The 27065-nt window shown below is 46.7% G+C and overlaps 1 protein-coding gene across 4 annotated transcripts in view; it reads right to left on the bottom strand.

Annotated features, from left to right (window-relative positions):
- The window catches only part of CACNA2D3 (calcium voltage-gated channel auxiliary subunit alpha2delta 3), an 860181-nt gene that overhangs the window by 222139 nt on the left and 610977 nt on the right, over positions 1-27065 (bottom strand). For all 4 annotated transcript variants that reach the window (XR_013960934.1, XM_080675067.1, XM_080675065.1 and 1 more), the window contains 3 exons: positions 21713-21784; positions 20316-20396; positions 8879-8953 (listed from right to left, as the gene is read on the bottom strand). Coding sequence is in view for 3 of the 4 variants with exons in the window: in XM_080675067.1 (XP_080531193.1) it covers positions 8879-8953; positions 20316-20396; positions 21713-21784 (228 nt within the window). In the remaining variant the exon portion in view is untranslated. The remainder of the gene's footprint in view (positions 1-8878; positions 8954-20315; positions 20397-21712; positions 21785-27065) is intronic.

Consider the following 27065-nt stretch of genomic DNA (forward strand, 5'->3'; position numbering starts at 1 on the left):
GATGTAGCAAGGACTCAAGAAATGTTTCCTGGGCAAACATGTGGCACCTGCACTTCTAATTTACAGTAGGGAATTGGTACCCAGACATCTAGTCATCAGCATCCTTCAAACATCATCAGGATCATGCCACAGATATTTACTGAGTATCTCTTCTGTGCAGAGCCAACTCCCAGGAATCCACAGGGGACAGCAGGGGGTAGTTGAGCATATAGACCTTTCCCAGGAGAGATAAGTGAACCAAGGAAACTAAAGCAGGGACATGACGGGGAATGATAGAGGAGGAGTGTGGTTCCTCTGGTCAGGGAGCAAGGACACCTCTGTAGAGGGGTGACCTCTGAGATGAGACGTGGGGGTGAGAACAAGCCAGTCACGGTATATCTGGGATGAGATTATAGGCAGAGGGAAGAGCAGGCACAAGGATTCCATTGGGGAATGGAAAAGGGCCAGAGCTGGCTGGAGCATAGGGGAGCATGGGGGACAGCCACACAGGCCCGGCAGATCAGGTCATGGAGCCAGATCTAGTGCGGAGCTGGGGTCATGCCAGGAGTTTGTGTTTTACTCTAAATACCAAGGGAAGCACAGCATCGGAGTGATGTCGGCGAAGACCCCTCTGACTGCTGAGTATGTGGTGCTGGGGTGGGGTGGGGCAGGTGCCCAGAGAGGACCTGAAAGGGGACTGAAGTCATCTAGGAGAGATGGCAGGTGGCCTTGAGCAGGGGGTAGTGACAGAGAGAGAAAAGTGGGCTTGGAGCACTTGGGAGCCAGATTCCAAGTGGACATGAGGGTGGAGGACTTGGGGGAGAGGTCCAGGAAAGCCACTGGTGGGGCCACACACACACACCTGTTGAACTCAAAAGAACCCTTAGCCTTTGCATTGAGAGCTGTGGACGGGCAGAAGAAATGAAGGAAGGTTAATTGAAGCATTGTGGGTTCAAGAATTATACAGCAAAAGAAAACTATTAGGTGTGGGATGGAAGAAGCCCCTTACATAATTGAGGATCTGCATGATGATACAAAAATCACATTTAACCTCACCTGGCCCATTGCTTGAGCCAAGTCAGTGGGTTTTGACAAGGATTTTAATAGTGCCCCTATCTTTTAAGCTTCTATTTAAACTGGTGTTTGATATGCACTGTCCATGTAGCATTTAACATACATTTACATGTGTCCATAGGAATATCCACTTAATCCATATGAGAGGACAGTGGTGTAGGAATGTTTATTAGCATGTCCACATGTCATTTGTGTAGTGGACCTTGTGCCAGGGTCCATCTGTAACCCAGTGCAGTTACAAGAGGACATGAAAACACAACTGCCTGGTGTTTGAAAGGACCAAGCAGTGGGATCAGCGTCCCGAGTGGGGCAGGGACAGTCAGGGAGCAACACAAGCGAAAGGCAGTGACCCTAGACCAGTGGTCGGCAAACTCATTAGTCAACAGAGCCAAATATCAACAGTACAACGACAGAAATTTCTTTTGAGAGCCAAATTTTTTAAACTTAAACTTCTTCTAACGCCACTTCTTCAAAATAGACTCGCCCAGGCCATGGTATTTTGTGGAAGAGCCACACTCAAGGGGCCAAAGAGCCGTATGTGGCTCGCGAGCCGCAGTTTGCCGACCACGGCCCTAGACAAAGCTCAGGCTGTGGAGCGCCCAGGGCTAGACTGCCAACAATGCTGACTTCAGGGAAAGAGGAAGGCTCTGGAATAGGTAAGGAAGACAGATGACCCAGTTATCTGCGGAATGTGAGCTCCTTAAAGAGCTAACCTGAGTTTTACAGAACAAGAGAAGTGGTGTGTGTCTCAACATTCCGACTGGACAACCTGAAGGCCCAGGCTCACCCCCGTGGCTGGGGCTTCCTGGCCCTGGCCTGTGTAGCACAGTTTGGTTAAGGAGGCTGACACGGCTTAGGACTGAAACAGTCAGAGAAGCACGGCCACCCCCGGAGAGCACCTCCCATCTGCCCTGGCACTGACTCGATACCCTAAGTTCTGGACTACTCTCTGCTTTCACTCCCAGGAGGCCACAGCCGGGAGCAAGGGGGGGGGGGGGGCGGGATTGTGGCGGGTGAGGTCACAGTGGAGGAGGCTAAGAAGCCACCAACGTTTTGCACAGACTCCCCAGATGAAACAGTGACGGGTGGCAGTGCTAACGTTTGTTCTCATTCACTTTCAGGAAAGAGGAGCGCCTATAATCCAGCATCTTATTCAGAAGGGTCCAAAATAGCTGGCCACACCCTAGATCTGTGCTGTCACCTGTGGCTTCCAAGCACCTGACATGAGGCTGGTCAGAACTGAGACGTGGCGTGGGTGTAAAATACATACCGGAGCTCAAAGATTAGTATGAAAAAAGGATGTAAACGATCTCATCAATCATTTTCATATTCATTGTATGTTGAAACAACGTGATTTTGAATTTATTGGGTTAAATAAAATATATTCTTCATTTCACCTATTTTTTTTCTTTTACTTTTAGCTGTGGCTACTAGAAAATTTTAAAATACCCAGCAGCTCAGCAGCTCATGTTTGTGTTTCCCATTATATTCTCACCAACAGCGCCAGTGTAGACAGATTTTAACTATAATAATCTAGTGATTACCCTGTTGTTCATCCACATGGCTGCAGAGACCAGGCCTCTCCATCACTCCCACCCTCCAGCCACTGTGCCTCCCGTCTCCTGAAGCACCAACCCACATAGTGGGTGAATGGAGCACATCCTAACTGAGCGTGTTCAGGGCTCTGGGTCCCGGCACTTTCTAGTCACCTGACCATCTTCTCGTTTATTTAGTGCCTTGCTTCCTGCAGGGAGCCTGGGGTACCTGCCTTTCGCACAGAGAAGCCCAGCTCCTCAGCCCGGCCCTCACAGGTGTCTACAGTCTGACTCCAGGTGCCTCCTAGACCCATCTTCCTCCCAGGCCTGACTCACACACACCCTTCCCAGGAGCCCTGGGCCTTTCCACCCACCCCCATCCTAAGCTTGCTATGAAATGAATCATTGATAAAAAGCTTTAACACATGCAAGACACTTCAAGCAGTGTCTGTCACATAACAAGGAATCAATACATGTTAAAAAGAAAATACTAAGATCAACAATACAAACATACCAAAAATGTTGGTAGTGTCTATAGTTACTCATTCTCCCCAAGTCTTAAATCTTATCTGTCTGTTAGATTTGGGTTCTTTGAGGCAGGGCACATCTCTGTAGCCACTCTGAGCAGCTTGCTCAGGCCTGGACCTCCAGCAAATGTTGAAGGAATGAATGAAGATTTCTCTCCCCAATTCCCACCTCCCATGTCGTCCACCAGCACACCCAGTGGTCCATGCGGTTGGCAAATTTTCAACCAGAACAGAAACCTGCCAGCATCCTTCCCCACCTCCCAGGCTTGCAGACACACAACATCCTTTGGCAGATGTCCACGTGGGCCTCCTGGAAGCAGGTCTTAGGTTGTGCCCGCTCCAGGCTCCTCTGTGGGCCCTGCCGGTCCTGGGGCCCCTTTTGTTCTCTCTGGGTGGTGTGACCAGGCCCACATCCCAGGCCTCCTTGAGGAAGGAAATCAACTCGAATGTCCTTTCTTCTAAAGGGGGAAGGAAGAGCGGGAGGGGGAATCACCAAAATCTCAAAACAAAACAACAGGTCATGCTAAAGGTGGCACCTTCTTGGTCTTATCTCCCTCGATGCCCTGTTGGGCAAAAGAAAGACATATTCAGGGTTCCACATTTAAAAAAAAATCTATTAAGCTCTCAAAGACATGAGAAAAAGGAAGTGCACAGCAAATCAACCTAGACAGTAACTATATGTAACTATACTTTGAAATATTTTTAATCTGAATGTTAGAGTGGTTGAGACCAAGAAAAAATTTTCAGATGCTTAATAACTACTCAAAACACTCCCTAAGTTCTAACTTGAATCTCTCTTGCTATGCTGTTGTCCTGTTCCCCACCCAGAGAATAGGTAGGGCCCCCACCCGTGGAACGGCCCCCAGCCCACCCGATGCCACATCAGCCCCTAGTCCAACAGGACCCCGCACCCCAGGCACCAGGCAAACGTCTGTGGAATCCATGTCAGTCAGCTTACCAGCAGTGACAAGCTGGTGGCAGGACAGAGTGGCTGAGAAATAACTGAGGACAGACTAAGGGTGGCCCAGTTATCAACGGGAAAGTGTTACTTTAGCAGTTTTGCCAATTAAACCAAAGCGAGTCGGCTGAGTAAGGCCCCTACATCTAAGCTGTTTTTGGAGATACTTCATGATTCACACCCAAATCATACAAGATTAAAGCAAACACTGGATAAAATCAAGCCAAACATTAAGTTCAGGGGAAAAATCTTATTGGACAAATTAGAAAAATATTGGTATTGTGCTTCAGAGAAACCCACTTCTTTCCTCCAGCTGCAGGGGTGGAAACAGCCTCAGTGGCAGAGGGAGAGAGAATATGAGTTGTTTTAAGTGCGTTTGCTCCACCCTCTCACTCTGGCCACAGCTCCACACTCACAGCCAATGTGCTAATCGGTGGCCTAGACCAGAACTGAGGGGAACATGCATCTATAATAAGGATTCTATTATATGGCTGGGCTCTGGAGAAGGCGCATTAGGTTGGAATGAGGCTTTCTTGCCTGAATCCTCAGCTACTCAAGGGAGCTGCTGGCCACTGGTTGTCCCCAGCCATGTGTGAGGATTCTGACCAGGGTGGATCACGTCTGGTGCAGACCCCAGTTTCCAGGGAAAGCTCACAAATTACATCATCTGGACGACCAAAAGTGAGAAACAGTGAAAACAGTGGGTTTGAAGGATGCTTCATTTATTCACTTCCTGAGACCCTACTGTGTGCTGGGAGGGAGAGAGCAAGGAAACACTTCCAGCTTTTGTTGTTCAGATGAACAAAAAACAGAGATGAACCAATGACTTGTACATGCCAAAGCCGGGAGTAGTCCATCCTTGTAGCTTGACTCTTACCATCATCTCCTCTTACTGTAGCCTCTAGTACTATCCTTATTGCTACTTTAAAAACAAACCATAGCAACCCACACTTTCACTTCCTCACAAGATAGGGCTCAAATAGAACCTTATACTAGTGGTATAGTTGTTGTCTGTCTTCAAGACAAGAGTTGGCCAAGAAAACTGAGAATGTGTGTGTGTGTGTGTGTGCATGTGTGTGTACCTATGTGAGAGAGAGACACAAAAGACAGAGAGCGACTGAGAGGGGATCGACGGACAGACAGGCACAGACAGGCTTAGCTGAGGTTTCCCAGAGTTGATGGCAGGCAGAAATGAGGATTGAATCATTGCATGATTCCAGGACTCTGTATCTGTCTGGGTGTGTGTGTATCTGTGTCCACAATCCCTCACCAATCTATAATAATAAAAGCACAATATGCAAATTGACCAAACGGCTGAACAGCAGAATGACTGCCCAGACAACCGTCCAGAAGACTACGCTATGACACGCACTGGCGCCAGGCCAGCCAAGGCAGATGGGATGCAATTGGTCAGGGGGGCCCTGCCATCGCTCTGGCAGAGGGAGGCCCAGGCTACCTAGCCCACAGCACTGCAGCGGGTGGGCGGGGCCTCCATCTGGGGGGCAATCAGTTGCAGGGCTCCGGACTGTGAGAGGGCACAGGCCGGGCTGAGTGGACCCCCCCATTACTGAGTGCACAAATTTTGTGCACCGGGACTCTAGTGTTTATCATAATAATCTGAACCAAATGAATAATCAAAAAGTTTTCTTTAGATCCCCCTTAAGCATCCACCACCACCATGTCCTCCCAAACTATTTTATAGCACCTGAGCTCAGATCCATAGAGCCAATAAAACACACACAGTTGCCAGGTTAACCACCACTGTCCCCACAATGTCCTGGGTCTGCTTTGTCACACAGAGCTCTTGGCCACCATTATCTCATTTACTCTGACAACCAAGCTGAGATACATACACTATGGTCATGGCAGGAGTGTAAGAGAAATGAATGCTGCCCTAACTGGTTTGGCTCAGTAGCTAGAGTGTCGGCCTGTGGACTAAAGGGTCCCAGGTTTGATTCTGGTTAAGGACATGTACCTTGGTTGCGGGCACATCCCCAGTAGGGGGTGTACATGAGGCAGCTGATTGATGTTTCTCTCTTATTGATGTTTCTAACTCTCTATCCCTCTCCCTTCCTCTCTGTAAAAAATCAATAAAATACAATAAAAAAAATTTAAAAAAGTTCCAACATCAAGAATCAAAGGTATCCCTTTAAGAGAGAGAGAGAGAGAGAGAGAGAGAGAGAGAGAGAGAGAGAGAGAGAGAGAAATGGATGCTTAGAGAGGCGTGTGACTTGCCCAAAGTCGCACAGCTGGGATGTGGCAGGACTAGGAGTCAAGGGCAAGGTCTGTGTTGCTGAAGTTGAGTTCCTTCCACTTCCCTTCTCTCTCCTTCCCGGAGGAAGATGCAAACCTTGAGGCACTGTCAACATTCACGTATCAATCCCATTCAGATGAGCATGCTCATGTAATCCTCTAAACCTCCTCTAAAGAGCTCATGGCCTCGGGGTCAGAGGCAGATAAGCTGCCTGGCCATTCCTTAGGTCCTTATCACAGGTCAACTGCAATATGGCTCATCGGGTTTAGATGTTCACACGTGAGATTGGGGCATTTGGGTGGGCCACCCCATCGATGGAAACTTGACCCTGGTTACCACTTTTGGTAAAACCATTCAGTACACTGTTTCAACAGCAAGGAGAACAGAAATAGTCTGTATTTGCACTGTTAGGATGAGATTGGCCCTGGCTGGTTGGCCTGATTTCTGAGAGCCCTTCTACTAACCTCTCAGAGGCCACAGCTCTCAAAAGAGCATCACTGGACTGTTTGCAAACAGACCCTACGCTGCACGACCAGAGGATGTAAACCAGCAGAAAGACCTGTGGCTGACTGTGCAGATGGGAGCCGCTCATCCCTGTTGCCGCAAAGAGCGCGAAAGTGCCTCAGTGACTTCTGACATCTGGTTCCATTCCGTCCCTTCTTTAAAAGCTGATAAATAGGAAGCTAATTCACTCACTGGCAGAAGATCCAGGTTTGATTGTTTCATTTACTCGGTTCCACTCCCACTTGGAATAAATAAGCACTAGGAGCCAGACTGATCAGCACCAAACACACAACTCATCCTGCTCCCCACAGACAATCCCAACTGGGCGGCTCGGAAATGGGAAACGTGCTAAGCTTTTAGGCCTAAATGTTTCCAGACTTAAATATACTTAGAAAATTAGTATCTTTTTCAATCAAACTTTTCAATAATTCGGAGTTACATTTGGAACTAGCTAACCAGTTAGCCCAATCTTTTTCTGATAAAAAGATTGTGGAAATCAACTGTTACTGTAATTCCCGTCTTAACACATGCATATGGGGTCCACATGATGTGGCCATGACTCCATTAATACCGGGGCGATTAGAGCGAAGCCAGATGATAATGGAGCTCAAACGTGAACTTTTCTAAACAACGAGTCAAGCGAGGAGCAGACTGGTCCCCACAAGGCTTCGCCAACAAACATTTGCGTAGCAGGCACTGCCACTCTTTGCTGATTTTGATGAAAGAGAATGAGAAGTCTGGGGAGAATGAGAAGTCCAGGTACGTGTGAATATGTGGGTGTGTATGCGTGGATTGCTACAGGAAACAACCTACACTTTCTTAACTTCCAAAAGCAGCATTTACTGTTTTACTCTTTATACCTTTATAACTTCTGTAAAACGAACTAAACACACAAACCAAAAGGGCTGCCCTTTTTTCAACACATTACAACTAGTCCAGAGATGGCAAAGACATGGCCCCCTCGCTATCTTCGCCGCTGTGGCACCCACAGGAGATGCCGCCAGGAGACCAGGGCCTCCTATCTAGCAGTCTGGCTGCCCTTCAGAATCCTCCTCAACACGGAGCTCCAGGCAGCCTCCCCCCAGGATCACGTGAACCCGTGATCTGTCCTGGATTTGGCCTAACCCCACTCACTGCAGAGAAAGTGAAAATGTTGCTGAAAGAAAATGGTCTACAGGTTGGGTCACCAACAGTGCTACCATATATGGCTTCGGCAGGAAATGGAGAAAATCTCAACTGTTTTATGGAAATGAAAAAGGTGTTGTTGAATCCCTTCAACACAGGAGGCACTGGGCTTAGGCAATGTAATTTGGGGGCAAGTCTTATGGTAATGAATTTCCAGGGATCCTGGGTCTACTTTGTTGTAGCAAATGCAACTTGCAATAAGTCAGTCTCGGGTTGGAGAGTCAGACCATTTGTTGTATAAAGGTACCCATTGTGATGTGTTTCAAACAGTCCAGAGTTTTAAAAATCTCCATATATTCACAGCAGTGAAATAAATAAATAAATGCACATAGATGTGTATGGATCCTATATAATAAAAGGCTACTATACAAATGGACCGAACCATGGAACAACCAGTCACTATGACACATGCTGACCACCAGGGGGCAGATGCTCAGCGCAGGAGCTGCCCCCGGTGGTCAGTGCACTCCCACAGGGGGAGCGCTGCTCAGCCAGAAGCCAGGCTCATGGCTGGCAAGCACAGCGACGGTGGGAGCCTCTCCCACCTCTGCTGCAGGCGGGCGGTAAGAAGCAAGGGGTCCTGGACTGCAAGAGGGCACAGGCCAGGCTGAGGGACCCTTCCCCTCCCCCCACCAATGTATGATTTTCATGCACCGGGCCTCTAGTTTATATATACAAGCATGATAGTAACTGTATCTACCCAACATTATTTATTTACTAACTGTGAAAACCACCTTTAGGAGATAATATTATCAATTGAACTTTTAATGTGAACACCGCTGCCAAGGGTCAACCCTGCAACACTGAAGAAAACCTTTTAAAATCATAAAAGGAGAAACAAAGAAAGAAGCCTTTCTCTTACCAGTGGTCTGAGTTCTGGATGCGTCAGGATATATCCATTATTTGTGATTGCAAAGGCATAACCGTGAATCCCTAACTGTAAAAGGAAGCGAGAGAGAGAAACCTTCATTAGCTTGCTCCCCGGTGCATTCACAAAGCATAAAGCAGCCTGGCGTTCAGTAATTTACAGCTTAAACTTGGCATTCATAACCCTTATCAGCACAATATTTCATTAAAATGAATGCGAGGCGCTGATCCTTGACATTTTGTGGAAATGAGGACCTGTCACAGGAGAAGCTCAGCAAATAGCACAATTTAAAATGTCACACCCCCACGTTGGCATCAAAGGCTTTACTTTGATTTATTTAAAACAAAAACAATTACATTTTTTTAAAAAAGTGGCTAATGTTGGTGGAAAGACCTTTTGTCCAAGTGCATGAAATTTTATCACCCTGGGTGTCTTCTCTCTTCTGTGATAAGGAAAGAGGTGACCTCATTCTGATGCACATGTAGGCTGCCTGCAATTCCACACCCACAGGGGCCACCTCAAGCACGCACTCTCTGAGGCAGTCATTTTTTATAATTCTTCAAGGATAAAAGTGTCCCCCCACCCCCAGCCTGTAGAGGAGCCTGCCAACCCCTTTTATGTCCCTTTGTCTTTAAATTGTGAGGCTGCCAAGCTTTTCCATGCATTCTTCAATCGACACAAAGCCTGGGTAATTTTCTATGCAGAGCCTCACTTAATTTATGTTTTCTGACTAAATGGGACTATGGGAAATAGTTTGAGAGCAATGAAATGTTTTATTAGCTTTAAAAAGTATGTAATCAAATTTAACACTGCACTTATTTAAATAATAATCCTGGCTTTTTGACAATATTTCTATTACACAGTTGACTGCACCCATTGGCTACAATAAATTTACCTACAAATCATTCATGTATTAAAATGGCCTCTGGCATAAAACCCATACTGATCTCTCTCTCTCTCTCTCTCTCTCTCTCTCTCTCTCTCTCTCTCTCTATCTCTCTCTCTCTCTCTCTCTGTCTCTCTCTCGCAAAGAAAATGTAACCCACTTTTGCCAGAGCAGTAAAAGGGGAAAAGAAAAAAATCGTACATTTTTTTTCCGACAAGTTATTTCATAGTTCTGAGCTCTATTACTTTTCTTTAAAATCCTCTGCTGATCACATTATTGAATATGATACTATTAAACGATCCAGACAACAGAGTTTACAAACCAAGAATGATCCAGTCTGCTTCTTAGCTTATTGTCAAGGTAATGTGAAATTGACTTCGGAGAATTTAACACTGGCAATTAAAAGTTTCCTTTGCATTAATTACATAAAGCAAATATGCATGTGGTAGTCAAGGGCAACAGGCATTTTTCTCCTGGAGTTACCTTGCACAGCAAGTTTTAATTAGATTCTACTTGAGTCTAATGATAAAAGTATACTTCATTATGCTGAGAAAGATAAACCAGAGATTTCCTATCCTTTGAGATGTATATTGTCTCTTTCATCTTGTCTCTTGGAAAAATGTCAGATACAGTCAACACTGCATTAATTACCATTATTATGCCCCAGTTTAATACGGACCGGAGGGGTCAAAAAGGACTAGGGGAATCTGACTTTTCCCATTAAAAGCAAAAGTGGTATTTCGTTGGAAATTCAAACTCCAAATTAGGCCCAACAAATGATATTTTATAGTCAGCTAATATAGTTAGTGCCTTCTAATGTACATTCCTTCAGGTCTTGGCTTGCTTGTCGGAACTAATACTAAAAAGAAGATAGAACTCTTTGCATATGCTCCCTTAATGCCCTCTACTTTTCCTGTATTGCACTTACCAAAATGACAAAAATCAATTATTGGTGAGTTTGATTATACGTTATCAAGGCATCAGTCAGGGGCTTTGATGATTAATACCTGTCTCCCTATGGGTTCTATAATGGACAAGGTCATGCCATGTGGGTCAAAATATGTGGAGGGGTGGTTGGGACGGAGGGAAATGGAGCAGGGACACCAGGAAGAGTAAAAGGAGGAAGTGGGAGAACAATAAAACATTGAATTGAGCACAGATCCTACAAAGCTACCCTAAACTCCCTGCTCTCTCCCCTGGGATGAGGGGCTGAGCTGACCTCCCCACCCAACATACTACACTCACTGTGCCATGGCCACCTCTTCCTTGTTGCCCATTTATGCCCTGGCCGACTAGGATCTGCCTCACCCACCAAGATGCCACCAGAACGCCTTTCCCCACAGTTGCCAATGGTGTCCTAATTACCAAACCTAGAGACAGCTCTCTCTTGAATCTTTCTGGTTGTGTTAGCTGAATGCCCCCTCTTCCTTCACACTATTCCCTCAGCTCCCAGGGCCCAGGCTCCCGGGTTTCCTCCTTCTCATCCTCCACCCACTGTTCAAGCACTCATTTTCCCTAGTTTCTCTCCCAGTGTCCTGGTCTGCCGTTAGCTCTCCCTTCCCAATCAGCTCCAGAAACCACCTGGATGCTGTTATCTCCAGATCTGTGCTCCAGCCTCAGCCCCTCCCCTCAGTGGCAGATCCACGTACCCAACTGTGTGTCGGTCATTTCTACCTGGATATCCCTCAGGCACTGCATAGATACCACACCCAGAGCATCTCAGCGCTCTCCCACTTTGTGTGGCTCTTCCTGCCCTTCTCTCTCCGATGGTGGCACCACCACCCACCCCGATGCCCACATTAGACATTAGAGCATCATCCTTAGGTTTGTTTCTCTCTTGCATCCCCAACTTCTTGATCCAAGTAATCACTAATTTTTATTCCAGAAACTACCCACATTCAACTCTGCTTCCCCACCCTTCCATCCATGTAGATTTAATGTAACAGATTTCCACACTTGTCCTAACTGTTCTCCTGCCTCAAAGCTTGGCCTCAACCAAGTCCCCTCAAGACTGATCAAAGGTAACTCTGGCCCTGTTGCTCCCCTTTGTAAAACCCACTAAAGACCTCTTCTTATGTAAGATGAAACCCATGGGAGTGTCCATCAGGTCTCCCTGGGGTCTGGTCCCTAACTACCCACCCAGCCCTGCCTCCTTCTTCATTGCCTCTCAGGGCACATGGCAGTGACAACAACCCCCTGTGGTTTTCTCTCCCTCCCAGACCTTTACTCACACATTGCTAGCGGCCTCGAGCACCACTCCACCCCATCTCCCGCAGCTAATTCTCATCCATGCTGTAAACTCAGCCTCAGGATCATCATGGCCTATTAAAAGTCTCTCCTTCCCAGCCAGTATAGCTCAGTGGTTGAACATCAACCCATGGACCAGGAGGTCACCGGTTCGATTCCCGGTCAGGGCACATGCCCGGGTTGCAGGCTCCATCCCCAGTGGGGGGGGCATACAGGAGGCAGCCAATAGGTTCTTTCTCATCATTGATGTTTCTGTCTCTCTCCTTCTCCCTTCCTCTCTGAAATCAATGATAAATAAATAATAATAAAATAAAAGTCTCTCCTGACCTTCCCCATTGTTCCCTCCTTCCCATACCATGTTTCCATAAAACTCTGAGAATTTCTCTATTGCTACCTTCACCCTTATGCATGAAACTACACCCTTAATGCCCTCTACTTTTCCTATATTGCACTTATCAAAATGACAATAATCAATTATTTGTGAGTTTAATTATATATTACCAAGGCATCAGTCAAGGGCTTTGATGACTTAATACCTGTCTCCCAATGCTAGCAGGTTCCCTTTCCTTTATCTGCCCTATTCCAGATAAGACAGCACCTCCCCATCAGAATGGGATCTTGTTGGGGAAGGAGCCATCCCACTCATCTTTGACTTCTGCAACCCCTGACATTATGTCCTGCATATAGCAGGTACTCCGGTTAAGGTCTGTGTGTACTTAAGATGTTCTTCACTTTTTACGCAAATATTATCTAATTCATCCTCAAAGTCTAAACAAAAGTTAATGTTAGAAATGAGCTGAAAAGGTGAGGCTGATTTGCGACGGCAGGTGTATACTCCGCCCTTCTCAAGGCTGTTCCTGAGAAGGTCTTCCTGACATTCAGAAACGATCTGGTGAAAATCCTTCCCAGGAGTACAGCCTGGGAAAATAACATCAGAATGCTTTGCTGGTTGGTGGGTGACACATGGATATAACCTAATGTAGATGTACAAAGACAAACTCGGAGCCAAAACCCAAAGACATTCTGCGGGTGAATCTCTCAAAAAACTGAAAGCTTATAATGTCACAATGTCCAACATTTGTTTTTGGCCACAAATCAATATCCTGATGAAATATCTCATTTTTATTTCATCTGAAATAGAACCAGTGTTCCTGTGCAGTCCCGCGGAGTAACAGAACACAGATAGGACACAGGCGGCCCAGCACTCGGGGCTGCTCAGGGGGCCTAGGTCCTGAAGCTGCTCTCCTGAAGGCCAGGAGCCTCTGTCCCGCAGTGGGGATGGAGGTGCCTCCCTCCACGTGCAGGGCTTTGGGCTAATGAAGTGAACCCGATTATAAAATGGCTCGTTACCTTAACAGAGGCTGTGGTGTCTGGAAACTTTTGCCGGGGGGTCTGGAATTCTTAATAAAAATTACAGGAAGTCTGATTGCCTTGTGGGAAAATCTATGCAGCGAAGGGAAAAGAAAGAATTCTATCTTCGGGGAAAACCCCACAAGCCAAGCGCTGACTCATCTTTACTAGTACAAGGTGTGGATCAGGACAGAGGGTGTGATCCGCATTCTGCTCCCCAGAGAGGCCTGTTCCACCCTGGCTGGGCCTGGCTGACATGCACAGTCTCCCAAGGTGTTTTGTGGGAATCAGAGGAGGAATGACTTAGGTTTAAATATGTCCTACCCGTGCCTCCTGTTCCCAGCCTACCCCTTGGGAAAGCTAAAAACAGAAGTGCCTGTATGTCAGGCACCACTGGTTAATTCCTGGAGCTGACCTTCCTCTATTGTCCTGCTACACTTTGCTTCATTCATCGTTTACTAGATGAGTTATGTTGAGAAAGTTATTTCAAGTTTCCTCAACTAAAAATGGGGCCAAGGTGTACCCACTCCATGGGAGCCTAATAAGGATTCAGTGGGAATCATGCATGTAAAGAATTTTTACCATGCCACACAGTCGTAAGTTCAATAAACCTTACATTGTTTTATTTTATTTTAGCCATTCTTGTTAATATTATCAACTATTATTTAAACTATGATTACTATTATTGTCATTTATTGTTCTTAATGGCTTTAGGGTACTAAATAGTGGGTTACACCATGGCTCACTAGCCCTGAAACTTGGCGAGATATTTCCATTTTCTGTGCCTCAAATTTCTTGAGTTGTAACATGAGGGTAACAGCAGTGTCTGCCTCTTATTAAATGAGAACTTGTGACAAAGAGTGTAGCACCTTCCCCGGTAGAGGAAGCTTTGAGAAATAAACTCACAGGGTAATTGTTATCAGTTTCATATTATGTTCATAGTTTCTTGATTTGTTGGGCATGTATCAAGTCGTGGCCCTGAACTTGGGTTTCTACATCTTGTCATCCTATATAATAAAAGCTTAATATGCTAAGTGCCTGGTTGTCCAGTTGGCTGTTCAAGCAATCAAAGTGTAGTATGCTAATGACATGCTAAGGCCACTCAACTGTTGGTTATGACATGTACTGACCACCAGGTGTATACAGTCGACCAGTAGGTTAGCTTGCTGCTAACAGCTGTTAGCAGGCTGATTGGGACTGATAGAGATGGGCCGGACACGCCCTGGAGCCCTCCCGCATCCATCCCTGGCCCCTATCGTGCACCGGTGGGGTCCCTCGGCCTGGCCTGCGCCCTCTCGCAATCTGGGACCCCTTGGGTGATACCAGAGAGTCAGTTTCAGCCCAATGGTGGAATGACTGGTTGCTATGATGTGCACTGAGCACCAGGGGGCAGACGCTCAATGCAGGAGCTGCCCCCTGGTGGTCAGTGTGCTCTCACAGGGAGAGTACCGCTCATCCAGAAGCTGGGCTTACGGCTGGTGAGCACAGTGGCGATGGCGGGAATGGGCCTAAGCCATCAGTTGGACATCTTCTGAGGGCTCCTGGACTGCGAGAGGGTGCAGGCCTGGCTGAGGGACCCCCCTTCCAGTGCACAAATTTCGTGCACTGGGCCTCTAGTATGAAATACGAGGCTTGAGAATTGCTTGGAAACATTCTCTCAGGGTGGGATGCCCTTCCTTAAACAGTGAGCCAGAGATTCTGGGCATCTTTAGGGAAGTCAAATTTCTCCCTCATCCTTTAGCTTTCAGTCTCTGGGGAGCTCCACAGTTTCCAACACTTGATGTGGGTTTGGATCACCCAGATCCCCTAACCCAGTGGTCGGCAAACTCATTAGTCAACAGAGCCAAATATCAACAGTACAACGACTGAAATTTCTTTTGAGAGCCAAATTTTTTAAACTTAAACTTCTTCTAATGCCACTTCTTCAAAATAGACTGGCCCAGGCCGTGGTATTTTGTGGAAGATCTGCACTCAAGGGGCCAAAGAGCCACATGTGGCTTGCGAGCCACAGTTTGCCGACCACTGCCCTAACCCCAACTGTAAGAGCTTTGATGGGGGTGAGGCTGGTTGTCAGGAACCCCGGAGGCAGTAGGAAGAAGGCCTCTGTCATCTCAGTAAGCCCAAGCAGGAGAATTCTTTGGCTAAGGAGGCCACGTTTTGTGAGCCTGGACCCCTGATTCTAGCTTAGAGTTTATTTCCTCTTTCCTGTGCAGGTGGCTCTCTAATTTGATAATCGAAATGGCATCAGCATATGGGAACAGAGCTGCCTTGTTTGTTCAAAGGAGCTTCCTTTTCTTGGGGTGGAGCAGGTGCTAAGGGCCCACCAGGAAGTGCTGAGAGAGCCAAACCCTCTGGGTACTCTGGGAAGCCCTGGCTGATAGGTGGGGGTGCAGCATGGGCTTCTGGATGGTGGTGATGGCACCGATGCCCAGAGCTGAGGGAAGCCTCAGGGGTGGGGATACCCACCAATCCAGGATGAACAACCCCCTTGGATCTCACTTCTCAGCCCTCCATCATGTTCTCATGGACTGTTTTGCTTTCTTAGGAAAAACAGAATGTAAGCAAGATAATTTAGGTGGCATATGGGCCCAGGATTAAACTTACTAGCCAGAACCACTTAGTGAGTGTGAGCCCTTTTCCAATTCCTCTCTTCCTTTCAAAGATAGAAAAAAAAAGTTTCATTTAGTACAGCTTTAGCACTTGCCTTGACTACTACCTTAAAAAAGGAGAGATCAGACCTCAAGTTCAGAACCTTGGATTACCAAGCAATCACTTAATACTATTATTTTGTTTTCATGATTTTTTTTTACAATTGTCCTCTATAATTGGCTTTACTTTTTAAAGCGATTTCCCTATTAAAACTGAGTTAAGTGAAGAAAGTTCTGAGTTGATTTACAAGTGATGGTTAAGTAAAGAATGGTACAGATGGTCATCTATGAGAGTGGCAACACATCACGAAGTGGTATGTGAATGGTAGCGATCTCCTTTCAGCACCGCGGTTGAGGTCACACAGACCTGGCTAAGATCACACCTACCACTTCCTGGCTCTGCACTCTGTGAACATTCCCCCTGTGAACCTGGGTCTCTTATGAGTAGAATGCATCCAGGAGCACAGCCCTTATCTGAGGAGGATTTGCTAAGGTGATGTGGGGAATGCATTTTGCACAGCATCGAGTTCTCAGCCACTGTTACCTGCTAATACTGTACCACTAGAGGCCCAGTGCACGAAATTCATGCACGAGGATGTGTGTCCCTCAGCCCAGCCTGCACCCTCTTCAATCTGGGACCCCTTGAGGGATGTCCGACTGCCTAAACGGGCAATCGGACATCCCTCTCACAATCCAGGACTGCTGGCTCCCAACTGCTCGCCTGCCTGCCTTCCTGATTGCCCCTAACCACTTCTGCCTGCCAGCCTGATCACCTCCTAACCACTCCCCTGCCAGCCTGATTGATGCCTAACTGCTCCCCTGTCAGCCTGTTTGCCCCTAACTGCCCTCCCCTGCAGGCCTGGTCCCCCCCAACTGCTCTCCACTGCAGGCCTAGGTCTCCCGCAACTGCCCTTCCCTACAGGCCTGGTCGCGCCCAACTTCCCTCCTCTGCTGGCCTGGTCACCCCTAACTGCCCTCCCCTGCAGGCTTGATCACCTCCAACTGCCCTCCCTTGCAGACCTGGTCCCTCCCAACTGCCCTCCCTTGCTGGCAATCTTGTGGTGGCCATCTTGTGTCCACATGGGGGCAGTCATCTTTGACCACAAGGGGGCAGCCATCTTGTGTGTTGAAGTGATGGTCAATTTGCATATTATTCTTTTATTAGATAGGATAGAGGCCTGGTGCATGGGTGGGGGCCAGCTGGTTTGCCCTGAAGGGTGTCCCAGATCCAGGTGGGTGTTCCCTTGGGGCATGGGGCAGCCTGGGTGAGGGGCCTGTGGTGGTTTGCAGGCCGGCCATGCCCCCTGGCAACCCAAGCGGAGGCCCTGGTATCTGGGATTTATTTATCTTCTATAATTGAAACTTTTTAGCCTTGAGCGGAGCCAAGCCTCCTGCTGGCTCTGTGGCCACAGCCATTTTTGTTGGGATTTATTTATCTTCTATAATTGAAACTTTGTAGCCTTAAGCAGAGGCCAAGGCAGGCCAGGGCTGGGGAAACTTGGCTTACTCCATTGCTGGGGGCAACTCAAGCCTCCTGCTCTCTCCAGCTCTGTGGCCGCAGCCATTTTTGTTGGGATTTATTTATCTTCTATAATTGAAACTTTGTAGCCTTAAGTGGAGGCCAAGGCAGGCCAGGCTGTGCAGAAAGCTTGGCTTCCTCCATTGCCGGGAAAACCCAAGCCTCCTGCTCTCTCCATGGCCACAGCCATCTTGGTTGGGTTAATTTGCATACTCGCTCCTGATTGGCTGGCGGGCATGGCTTGTGGGTGTAGTGGAGGTATGGTCAATTTGCATATTACTCTTTTATTAGATAGGATGAGGCACCCTGTCTTGGACCACAAAACAATGATTTTTTTAACAGCCATTTTCTGCACTGCTCATTTTATATCCAATGCTCTGAAATGTGACCTGATCATTCTGGCTGCATCCATCCATGCAGTTGACTTGTTTAAACAAGAGTTTGCTGTGATGCCTAGTAACTGGCTGATCCATTCTCTTGCTCTTACCCCAACCCTCTGTCAAAAGCTGGGGCTGTGCTTGTCATCAGACTTAAGAATCCTGCCTGACACACATGACCTTGGATCAAAGCCTTTCCCATGCCTTTCAAAATTCTCAGAAAAACTCATTTTTAAAGGTGGCCAAGGATCCCAGACTGTGGTTGGGCTTTCTCTAGGGCATTCTAAGTTAGCAAAGGTTCAGTGGACACGAATCCCACAGGTACCTGAATCTGGGGTGGGAAAGCTGTGAGCAGCTCCATGCAGGCAGCATCCCATGTGGAGAGGGCTGTGTGTACCAGGAGGCTGCCTGTCACAACGGTCCCCATGACCAGTGTGCTAGTGGTCAATGCTTCACGCAAGTCTACGAACAGGTTCTATTGTTATCACATTGGACAGAGAGGAGTTGAAGACCTTTCTACACGCAGCTCCGCAGCAATGGAGGCAGGGCCCTGTGTGTGGCTACTCCAGAGCTCTACGCTGAGCACATGGAAGGCCCAGGGGCCCCTCACAGCTGTGATGAATTAGGTTCAGCAGGAAAGAGGTAGTAAGGAAAGGGGCCCTGCCAGCCAGCCAACTAGCCAACATTCCTGGCTAAGAAAGCTTGCCTCTGTCCACACGGGGGGCACAGGAGCCCCTGTCAGTCTATGAGAGGGCCTGAAATGAAGACGGGGGAGTCAGTCTGCTGGGTGCTGGGGAAGAGGACGCAGGTATGGTCTCAACCCTGTGTAGTCAGGGAACCATGTCAGCTCAGTGAACACCCCTCGTAGGACCAGGAGCAGGTTCCTGTCTGCCCCGCCCCACCCTCCATGCTTACATGTAGTCCTGAATGGCTATGAAGGGGCTGAGGACCTTGCCTCTTCCCACCCTTTGCCTTGCTTTTCTGAGGAGCCCCCACTAGGCACTAGGTGAGAGTTTTCTGTGTGGGGCTCAAGGATCTGGGCCATCTTTTCAAAGATGAGCCCAGCCATGTCACTCCCCTGGCTAACCTGTGTTTCAGAGACTAGAATGAGCACATCTCCACTTGTGCTTCACATGTGATTGCCAGGCGGAGGTTAGAAGAGATAAGCAAGAGAAACAGTGAGTCTGTTTACATTTAAAAGGACCTGCCCAATGGCTGTGCGGGCAGCATGAAGACAGGCAGAGTGTATGGTGGTGAGTGCAGGGCTGCAGTCTGGACAGCACTGCTCTAAAGAAAGGGGGGAAACCAGGCTCCTGGTGTGGCCATTGCTCTGATTTCATTAGCGTGTTTATTTCACCACGGCAGCAGACCTCACATAGCAGAGAACATAAATACCAATTAAAGTTATCCCCATGGACCCCAGCATGACTACTGGCACCACATCACCTCCATAGGAACTGGATGCCCTCTGAAGCCAGCCCCGGAGGCAGTGCAGTTTGTCAGCTTCGGGTGGGTTCCTGTGTTGGGCCTACCTGACCCAGACAGAGCAGACACCAATCCACAGACCACTGGGGAGTCGTGTGGAAGTCAGGATGCTTGTTCTCATGGGAACTGGAGTAGGTCTGGCTGAGGGTGGCACTGGGACTCATGAGAACCCTGCTTCTCCCCAAATGTAGTGATGGGAACAGGACGCTGGGCATGCAGTATGGCCAGGTAAGGGGAAAGCATGACTCCTCTCCCTGATGAAGGCTGGCCTCACACACAAAGCTAGGTTCCAGCCTTTCCACCTCCCCTCTCGGAGTCCCTTCCATCTAGTGCCCCTTCTCCATGGCCCCTGCCTTTCAATGCCCCTCATATTGTTCTAAACTCCCAAAGCAGTGGGCTACCAAGGCCTGTTCAATCTCTGTTTCAAAATTACCTATGTCACCCTCCCCAGTTATGTACACCCTCCCCAGTTAGTTACAAAGTTAAAGAAAGCCTTACAATTCTTTGGGGCACGTATTTTAATTTAGCATTAGGAGATGAATATTAATGTATATCCCATTGCCTTCTGAGACAGAGGAAATACTCATTCAATATGGTCAGTGACCATTTTTCCCTGTGCCTCACTGGGTTTCTATTAAGAAGTAACAGATCTTAGAGGGTCCTCAGACTGGGTGAGTCAGGACTGGCTTAGGAGATGCCCAGAGAAGTTAGATCTGCAGAGACCTGCATAGAGTTGTGTAGATTTCTAAGGCCCACACAAGTCTGGGTGGGCATGCATAGACCTCCTCAGATCTTCCCCTGCAAAACAGAGCCTTCCAGAAAGAGAAAAGAAGGGCCTCTTTACTTTGTGTTTTAATAGTTACTATGTGAAACTGTCTTGAACATTTGGCCCTTGACTCTTAAATAAGTGACGTGTTACCTTGTATTTGGGGATGGTCTTCAGCAGTTCTTTCACTGGGACATCTGTGCCAACCACGCCTAGAAGAATGCCCTTCGATCTCTGTTGAAAAAACATTAAACAATAACAACAGTAGGTTAATTTGGCAGAAGAACTAGAACCTTCTGAGAAGCCACATGCCATAGGTCACTGTCTGATGCCTTCTCCAAAATGATAGAAATTGAGGATTAACCCAGGGGTCCAAGTGGAACCCTCTTCTATTCCCCATCCCCCACCCAAAATGTTACTAGATAAGCCTGGTAGCTTCTCAGGCCAAACATTAACAGCTATAACTCTCAACACACACTCATACCAAGACAACCTCATTCTCTTCTCTCTCCTAAAAATGAAGAATTGATGTGCAGAAGCACTAAAGTTTCAGCAGCTAAGGCCTGTGATCATTAATCAGTTTCTCTTATGGAAGCTTTCTACAGGAAAGACTTATAGTGTGTTAACTGCTTTCTCAATTTACACTACCATCTGGTGCCCAGGAGAGAGAGACTCAATAGCCAGAGAAAGAAGAAATAACCCAAAGATTGTTAAGCAGCCAGTTGAAATCAAGAACTAAAGTGAAGAAAGAGGCCTTTGGGGTCCCAGTTTCCAAGGTCACTGTGATGTGCTGAAACTTTCCAGTGTCAGAAATGCTTTCCGGAAGAAGATACAAATGGCTACTGCCTGTTGTTTTTCCTTGAATCCAAATCCACGCAGAACCTCACACTGTGATCACATTTGGAAACAGGGTCTTAGCAGGTATAATCAGTTCAGGATCTCGAGGTGAAATCATCCTGGATTTAGGATGGGCCCTATATCCAATGACTGGTGTCTTTATAAGAAGAGGAAAGGACATGAGAGAAGAAGGCCATGTGAAGACTGAGGCAAAGGTTGGACTTGTGCTACTGCAAAGCAAGGAAAGTCTGGGCTCAAGGAAGGATTCTTCCCTAGAGCCTTCGGAAAAAGCCTGGCCCTGCTGACACCTTGATTTTGGACTTCTAGCCTCCTAAATTGTAAGAATAAACTTCTTTGCTTTGAGCCACCCAATTTGTGGGACTTTGTTATTTCAGGCCTAGGAAGCTAATACGAGTTTGGCAACTTCAAATTGGAGACTAGCCATCCACCATAATCAAGGAGTCTCTCTGGGGTTTTCCTTCCTCTGGTCATTTAACACTTAAATGTTGTAAAAGTGCTGCACCTTGTAACATGTGTCCTGCTTGAATTCCTCCTATCTCTGCTTGATTTCATGATTGTAACAGCAGGATTAAATGTGAGGGAAAATGATAAAGCCTCTGTCCTTAAAATAAATCAATAAATGAAGACCACCAGAGCTCGAGCCAGAGAGGTCTCAGAAACCAACCCTCCTGGCATCAAGCAGCTGTACTCACGGTTTCATTCTGCTTACTAAACACGGGCATGGCGACTGTGGTCATCAGGACAAGGCCCTGATCATCGGCAAGCTGGATGGAGAGAGAAAAGCCAGTTACCTGAGACTGACCTGGAAGCGCAGGGCCGGAGCCATCTCCGTGGCTGACCCTCCTTCACAGGCCAGGGGCGTTGGAAATGGACCTGCACCCACTCAAGCCCTCAGCCCTGGAGGAAATGCAGAGCCAGGATTTGGATGAGGATCTGGGCCCCTGGCTAAGGAAACAAAGTTAGTCATTCCAGCTGATCAGTTCACTGCATTAGGCCATTTGGGTTCAAATAAAGCCTTGTTGAGTCTTAGTGATTCATTTTATTGTATTAACGCAGATTGATTTTACAATTTTACTTGGTAGACATTTATGTTCAATATGTGCAATGTTAATGCTTCTTGTATTCTGGAAATTGAGGATCAGATAGCATGAAGGTAAAAGGTTCTATACTTGGCCCTGTTGAAAAAAGTGGAATCTGGAAGCATTTACTCTCCCCAAGGTAGTTGAGTCAAGACCTTTTTGGACTTCTACAGATCTTTGCATGCCAGTTGAAAAGCACACACAAAAAACAAACAAAAACATAGCCCTCGCTGGTTTGCCTCAGTGAATAGAGCGTCGGCCTGCAGACTGAAGGGTCCCAGGTTCGATTCTGGTCAAGGGCACATGCCTGGGTTGTGGGCTCCATTCCCAGTGTGGCGCATGCAGGAGGCAGCCAACCAATGATTCTCTCTCATCATTGATGTTTCTTTCTCTCTCTCCCTTTCCCTTCCTCTCTGAAATCAATAAAAATATATTTTAACCCCCCCCCAAAAAAAACACACACATAACTTGATCATCTGATCCCTGAAATCACTGCTAAGAAGCTAAGCATTTCTGCTGAAAGAACAACCTTTGAAATGTGGCACAGAACACGCTCTGTGACCCTCTGACTTGCACACAAATGCAGAGACACAACGCACATCTGCTTCTCACACAGCTGGGAAATAGGCCGGACCACAACACAAATGGAGAAACAGAGTCCTGGACCATAGGAGGCTTTGGTTCAAGACAGACCTGTTCTAATTCTCAACTTGAGTCTTTATTAACTGCATTAGCCAAGCCTCCATGTCCTCAGATAAAATAATGCCAATTATGCCCCAGTATTGTTGCCATGAAGATAAAATGTGAAACAGCCCAGCATGGTACCTGGCATATGAAGGGGCTCGAAGGATGCCAGTTCCTTCCCCTGCCTTCTAGGCCACATGGCTAGTAAGTAGCAGAGTCCAAAATGAGATCGGGGCATGTGGCACTGCTGATAGGAAGCAAAACTGGCATGGCAAGTCTGATAGGAGAATGATGTTTTCTGGTTTTATAGCCCATTCAAGCCTCAAGTCAGGCAATTTGTGAAGGAGACTCCACTATTTTCATTCTAGAGAATTTTCTGATATTTGGGCACCTCTCCATAGCTTTAATTCCATAGCAAAATCAGGTACGGCTTCCTCAGTCTTCTCGGGAAGAAGTGTTATAAAGAGAATATCCTAAAATCTAGAGGCTCCCATGGACTGATGTCCCCATAGACTGGCTGTTCTCTTGAGAAAGGGTCATTGAACCCAGTCCATCTTCCATCAGCCCTGTTCTTCCAGTAGATTCTTTGAGCTACAAGACCCCACAACACCTACTGTGACACAAAGACTAGCAGTGTCTGAGTGGTTAGAAATGCAAAGCACCACTTCAGACCTGCTGAATCTGAACCTTTATTTTAGTAATTAGTATGCATATTATCATTCAAGAAGCACTATGATACAGCAATCCTTTCCATCATCAATAATCATGATGCCAAAGAGACACTTGTGTCATTGGGACAAACTCCTAATAGGAATCGAGGGGGCCATGTTTTTATTACGTTTACATCCATATTAAAGTGGGCCTTTATTCCCCCATAATAAGCAAGATGAGACAAAAGTCTCATGGTCCCTCAAAGACTGGAGATTCATGGTGTGATGGATAATTTTATGTGTCAACTTGGCTAGGCCACAGTGCCGAGTTGTTTGATCAAACACCAGTCTAGAGGTGGCTGTGAACAATCTTTTAGACGTGATTAACATTTAAATCAGTAGACTTTAAGAAAGCAGATTACCCTTCATAATATGGGGATGTTTTCTTCAATCAGTTCAGAGTCTTAAGAGAAAAAACAGATCCTTCAAGGAAGAAGGAATCCTGCTTCCAGACTGGCTTCGGACTTTGCAATACAAACCCTTCCTGGACTCCCAGCCTGAGAACCTGCCCTGCAGGCTTCAGAAGTGTCAGCCCACAGTTGTGTGAGGCAGTTCCTTAAAAGAAATCTCTCTCTCTAAATACATACAGAAAAAAAATATATAGAACAATATACATACAGAGTATCCCAAAAATGTATACACGCTTTTTTCTGATACGCAATAGATGTTTCTTTCTTTTCAGATGTGACCCATTAAAATGCATTTTTGGGACACCCTATATGTATCTGCTATGCTTCTGTTTCTCTGGAGAACCCTTACTAATACACACGGTAATCATGTAGTCTATTATTTGGGGCAGCCTAATTTGGTTGTTAGAATAAATAAATAAAACATTATAATAATTAATAACTAAATCGAATGAACTATAAGATGATGTTGACAGTTATTATTGCCAGGAACCAGGTCAAACAGTTTGTGAAAACTGGGTTCCAACCTCTTGCTAAAAGTAGGGTATAATATTGCTGTCATTGAGGACACGCAAGGCCATTTTCAAAGGCAGAACCAACCCACAGTAAACATCTCTCTCAGAATCAGAAATCTTCCCATATTTCGACTCCTTAAGTAATTCTTAATGCTGTTAAAAATTGACTTGAGTTGATTCATAATCCTGGGGAACTTCCACTTTGCAACTCAAATAAAAATTTCAAGCAATGCTAACATATACCATGAATGAAATAAAAACATAACATTGGCAATAATGAGAAATGAAGCTTTTCCCCCCTGCAACCAGTAAAAATCAACTCTAAATTACTGGTCACTGTTCTGTTACAAACACAAGATCATGAGAACCTAACTTCCCAATATGAAGCCGGAAAACAGTGTGAACTTCACTCAGGGGTTAATTCCCAAGGTAATGACTGAATCATCATTACCTAGAAAGAAATGCCCATATTTTATCTGTACTGAAACCACTCATTTGTAACCAGCCCCAGGTAAACAGAGGAAATGCAGTGAGCTCAGTCTAGCCACTCTGCTATGAGCTCACCTACTCCTCTCCTAGGGGCAGCTCTGGCCCAGGCTGGGACGGGGTTGGCAAGAGCCCTAACTTGGACCTCCCTAGTTTGTAAGCTCATCAGTATGGCCACGACGGCTGGCTGGGCCCTGGAAATATCACTTGCATGCTCTTCATGTTATTCTGAACCCACCAGCTCCTTCCTCCCCAGCCTCTACAGGTCTGGATTTTATGAATCTTAAACATTTCATAGAGCAGGAACATCAATTTGAAAATTAATTTGCACTGTAAATATTTTATGATCGAAAGGCATTCAGTACTCATGCCATAGGAAATAGAAGCCAGTGGCAAAAGTTTTTTTACAGACCACCAAGCAGAAGTTATGCAGCCAACCACAGCCAGACACCCTCTGTCCCCCAACGCTAGGGGGTCCCTGCTTTTCTCTGGCCCCTTAACCTGTAGCAGCTGCTGAGGCAAGAGCTGCTTATGATTCATACGCGTGGCTTCCAAGAAAAACGCAGACGTAGAGTCAACATTCATTTTCCAAAGTGTAGGAATGGGAGAGGGGGGTCACCATGGTCCATCTCGGCAAAATCCCATTAACTCAAGTCCAAGTGGGAACCCTAAAATGAACTACCATTCAATTACACTTGCCCAGGCTTTGAACAGGCCTCCAGAATGCTTGGTTGTGGGGCTCCGTTGTATAATACGTGTATATTATTCCATAGCCTTCATTTCCTGTGCTGCATAATGGGGACTGTTCTAATATCAAAGGAAATGATGAATAATAATACCGAACACCTGGTTTATAAAACACAAGCTTGCTCAACAGATTGACTGCTTCCTGCTAGCTTCCCAAGTTAATCATGCATGTGGCCCATATGAATATGCATTTGGATTCATGTGCGAGGTACAGGCAGCAATGCCAGGCCTCTACTCCTCATGATTTGCTTTCCATGGATGACACTGCAGACAACTTTGGGTGTGGCCCCAGATAAAACAATGGCACCACAGTTGTCTGTCAGTTTTGCTGCTGGCCCAATTATTATTATTCATTGATTCCCTTGAGAAACATTCCCTGAGCATCAGCTATGTGCCAAGTTCCATGCCTGTGCTAGAAGTCAGCTAGGAATGAGACATAGGTCTTATCTTCAAGGAACCCAAGTCTGCCAGGGGAGACAAAGGCTAAGGAGACAGAGGGCGAGGAGCTGGCCGGGGCAGGCACACAGGCTCTCACTGCATGAGCAGGGGAGCGAAAGTAAAATTGTCTGGCCTTTAGTGATACCTGTCAGGGAGTAAGTGACAGATTCATCCAGTTGTTTTATACTTAAGATTATTTATGAATGAAAGAATATATGAAGACATTTTTTAAAAACCATCCAGCCCCTTTTTTCTCATCTTTTGTAAATATCACCCCCTTCCTTTAGAGAACTCCTCTTCACCCCTTCCACCCACAAGTTTCTCTTGGCAGCTAAGCTCTCCCATCATGCTCGTGACCGGGCATCAGACCCAGGCTGAGCCAACCAGAGCACTACACACACACACACAAGCACACACACGTATGCACACATATGCACACACATGCACATCCTCTCTAGGCCACATTGATTGGTTTATTATTAGGCAATGATTCAAGGCGGGCTACCTGGGCTTTTTTCTTTTTTCCTACCTGGACTAATAGGAAAAAATCTCTACTTCTCTTTGTGGACAGTTATAAGGATGTGAGACTGACAGCCATGCCACCTCCCTCCCCCACAGAGCAGCCACTGAGAACACAAAGTCATCCCAGAGAGAGGAGGAGAGATGAGAGGGGTGTGTGTGTGTGTGTGTGTGTGTGTGTGTGTGTTATGGGGAAAAAGGAAAGGGACAGAGAATAAGATAGGAGAGAGAGTCCCAGTCCCTGGATGCCCTCCTTCCTAAGGTCAGCTCCCCCCATGCTTTTTGCCATGATTGGATCATTTGAAGCAGTACGTTTTTTTGTTTTGTTTTGTTTTGCCCAAATGAGCATGGATTGGATTTGTGACTCATGACAGAAGAGCCCTGAGTTGTGCAAGTGCCATTATTGGCCATAAATGACCCAGATAGCTCTAGCTACCCATGGAAGTGGTCCTTCCCATGA

The sequence above is a fragment of the Plecotus auritus genome (assembly GCF_963455305.1).
Source record: "Plecotus auritus genome assembly, chromosome: 6".
NCBI classification, from domain to species: domain Eukaryota; kingdom Metazoa; phylum Chordata; class Mammalia; order Chiroptera; family Vespertilionidae; genus Plecotus; species Plecotus auritus.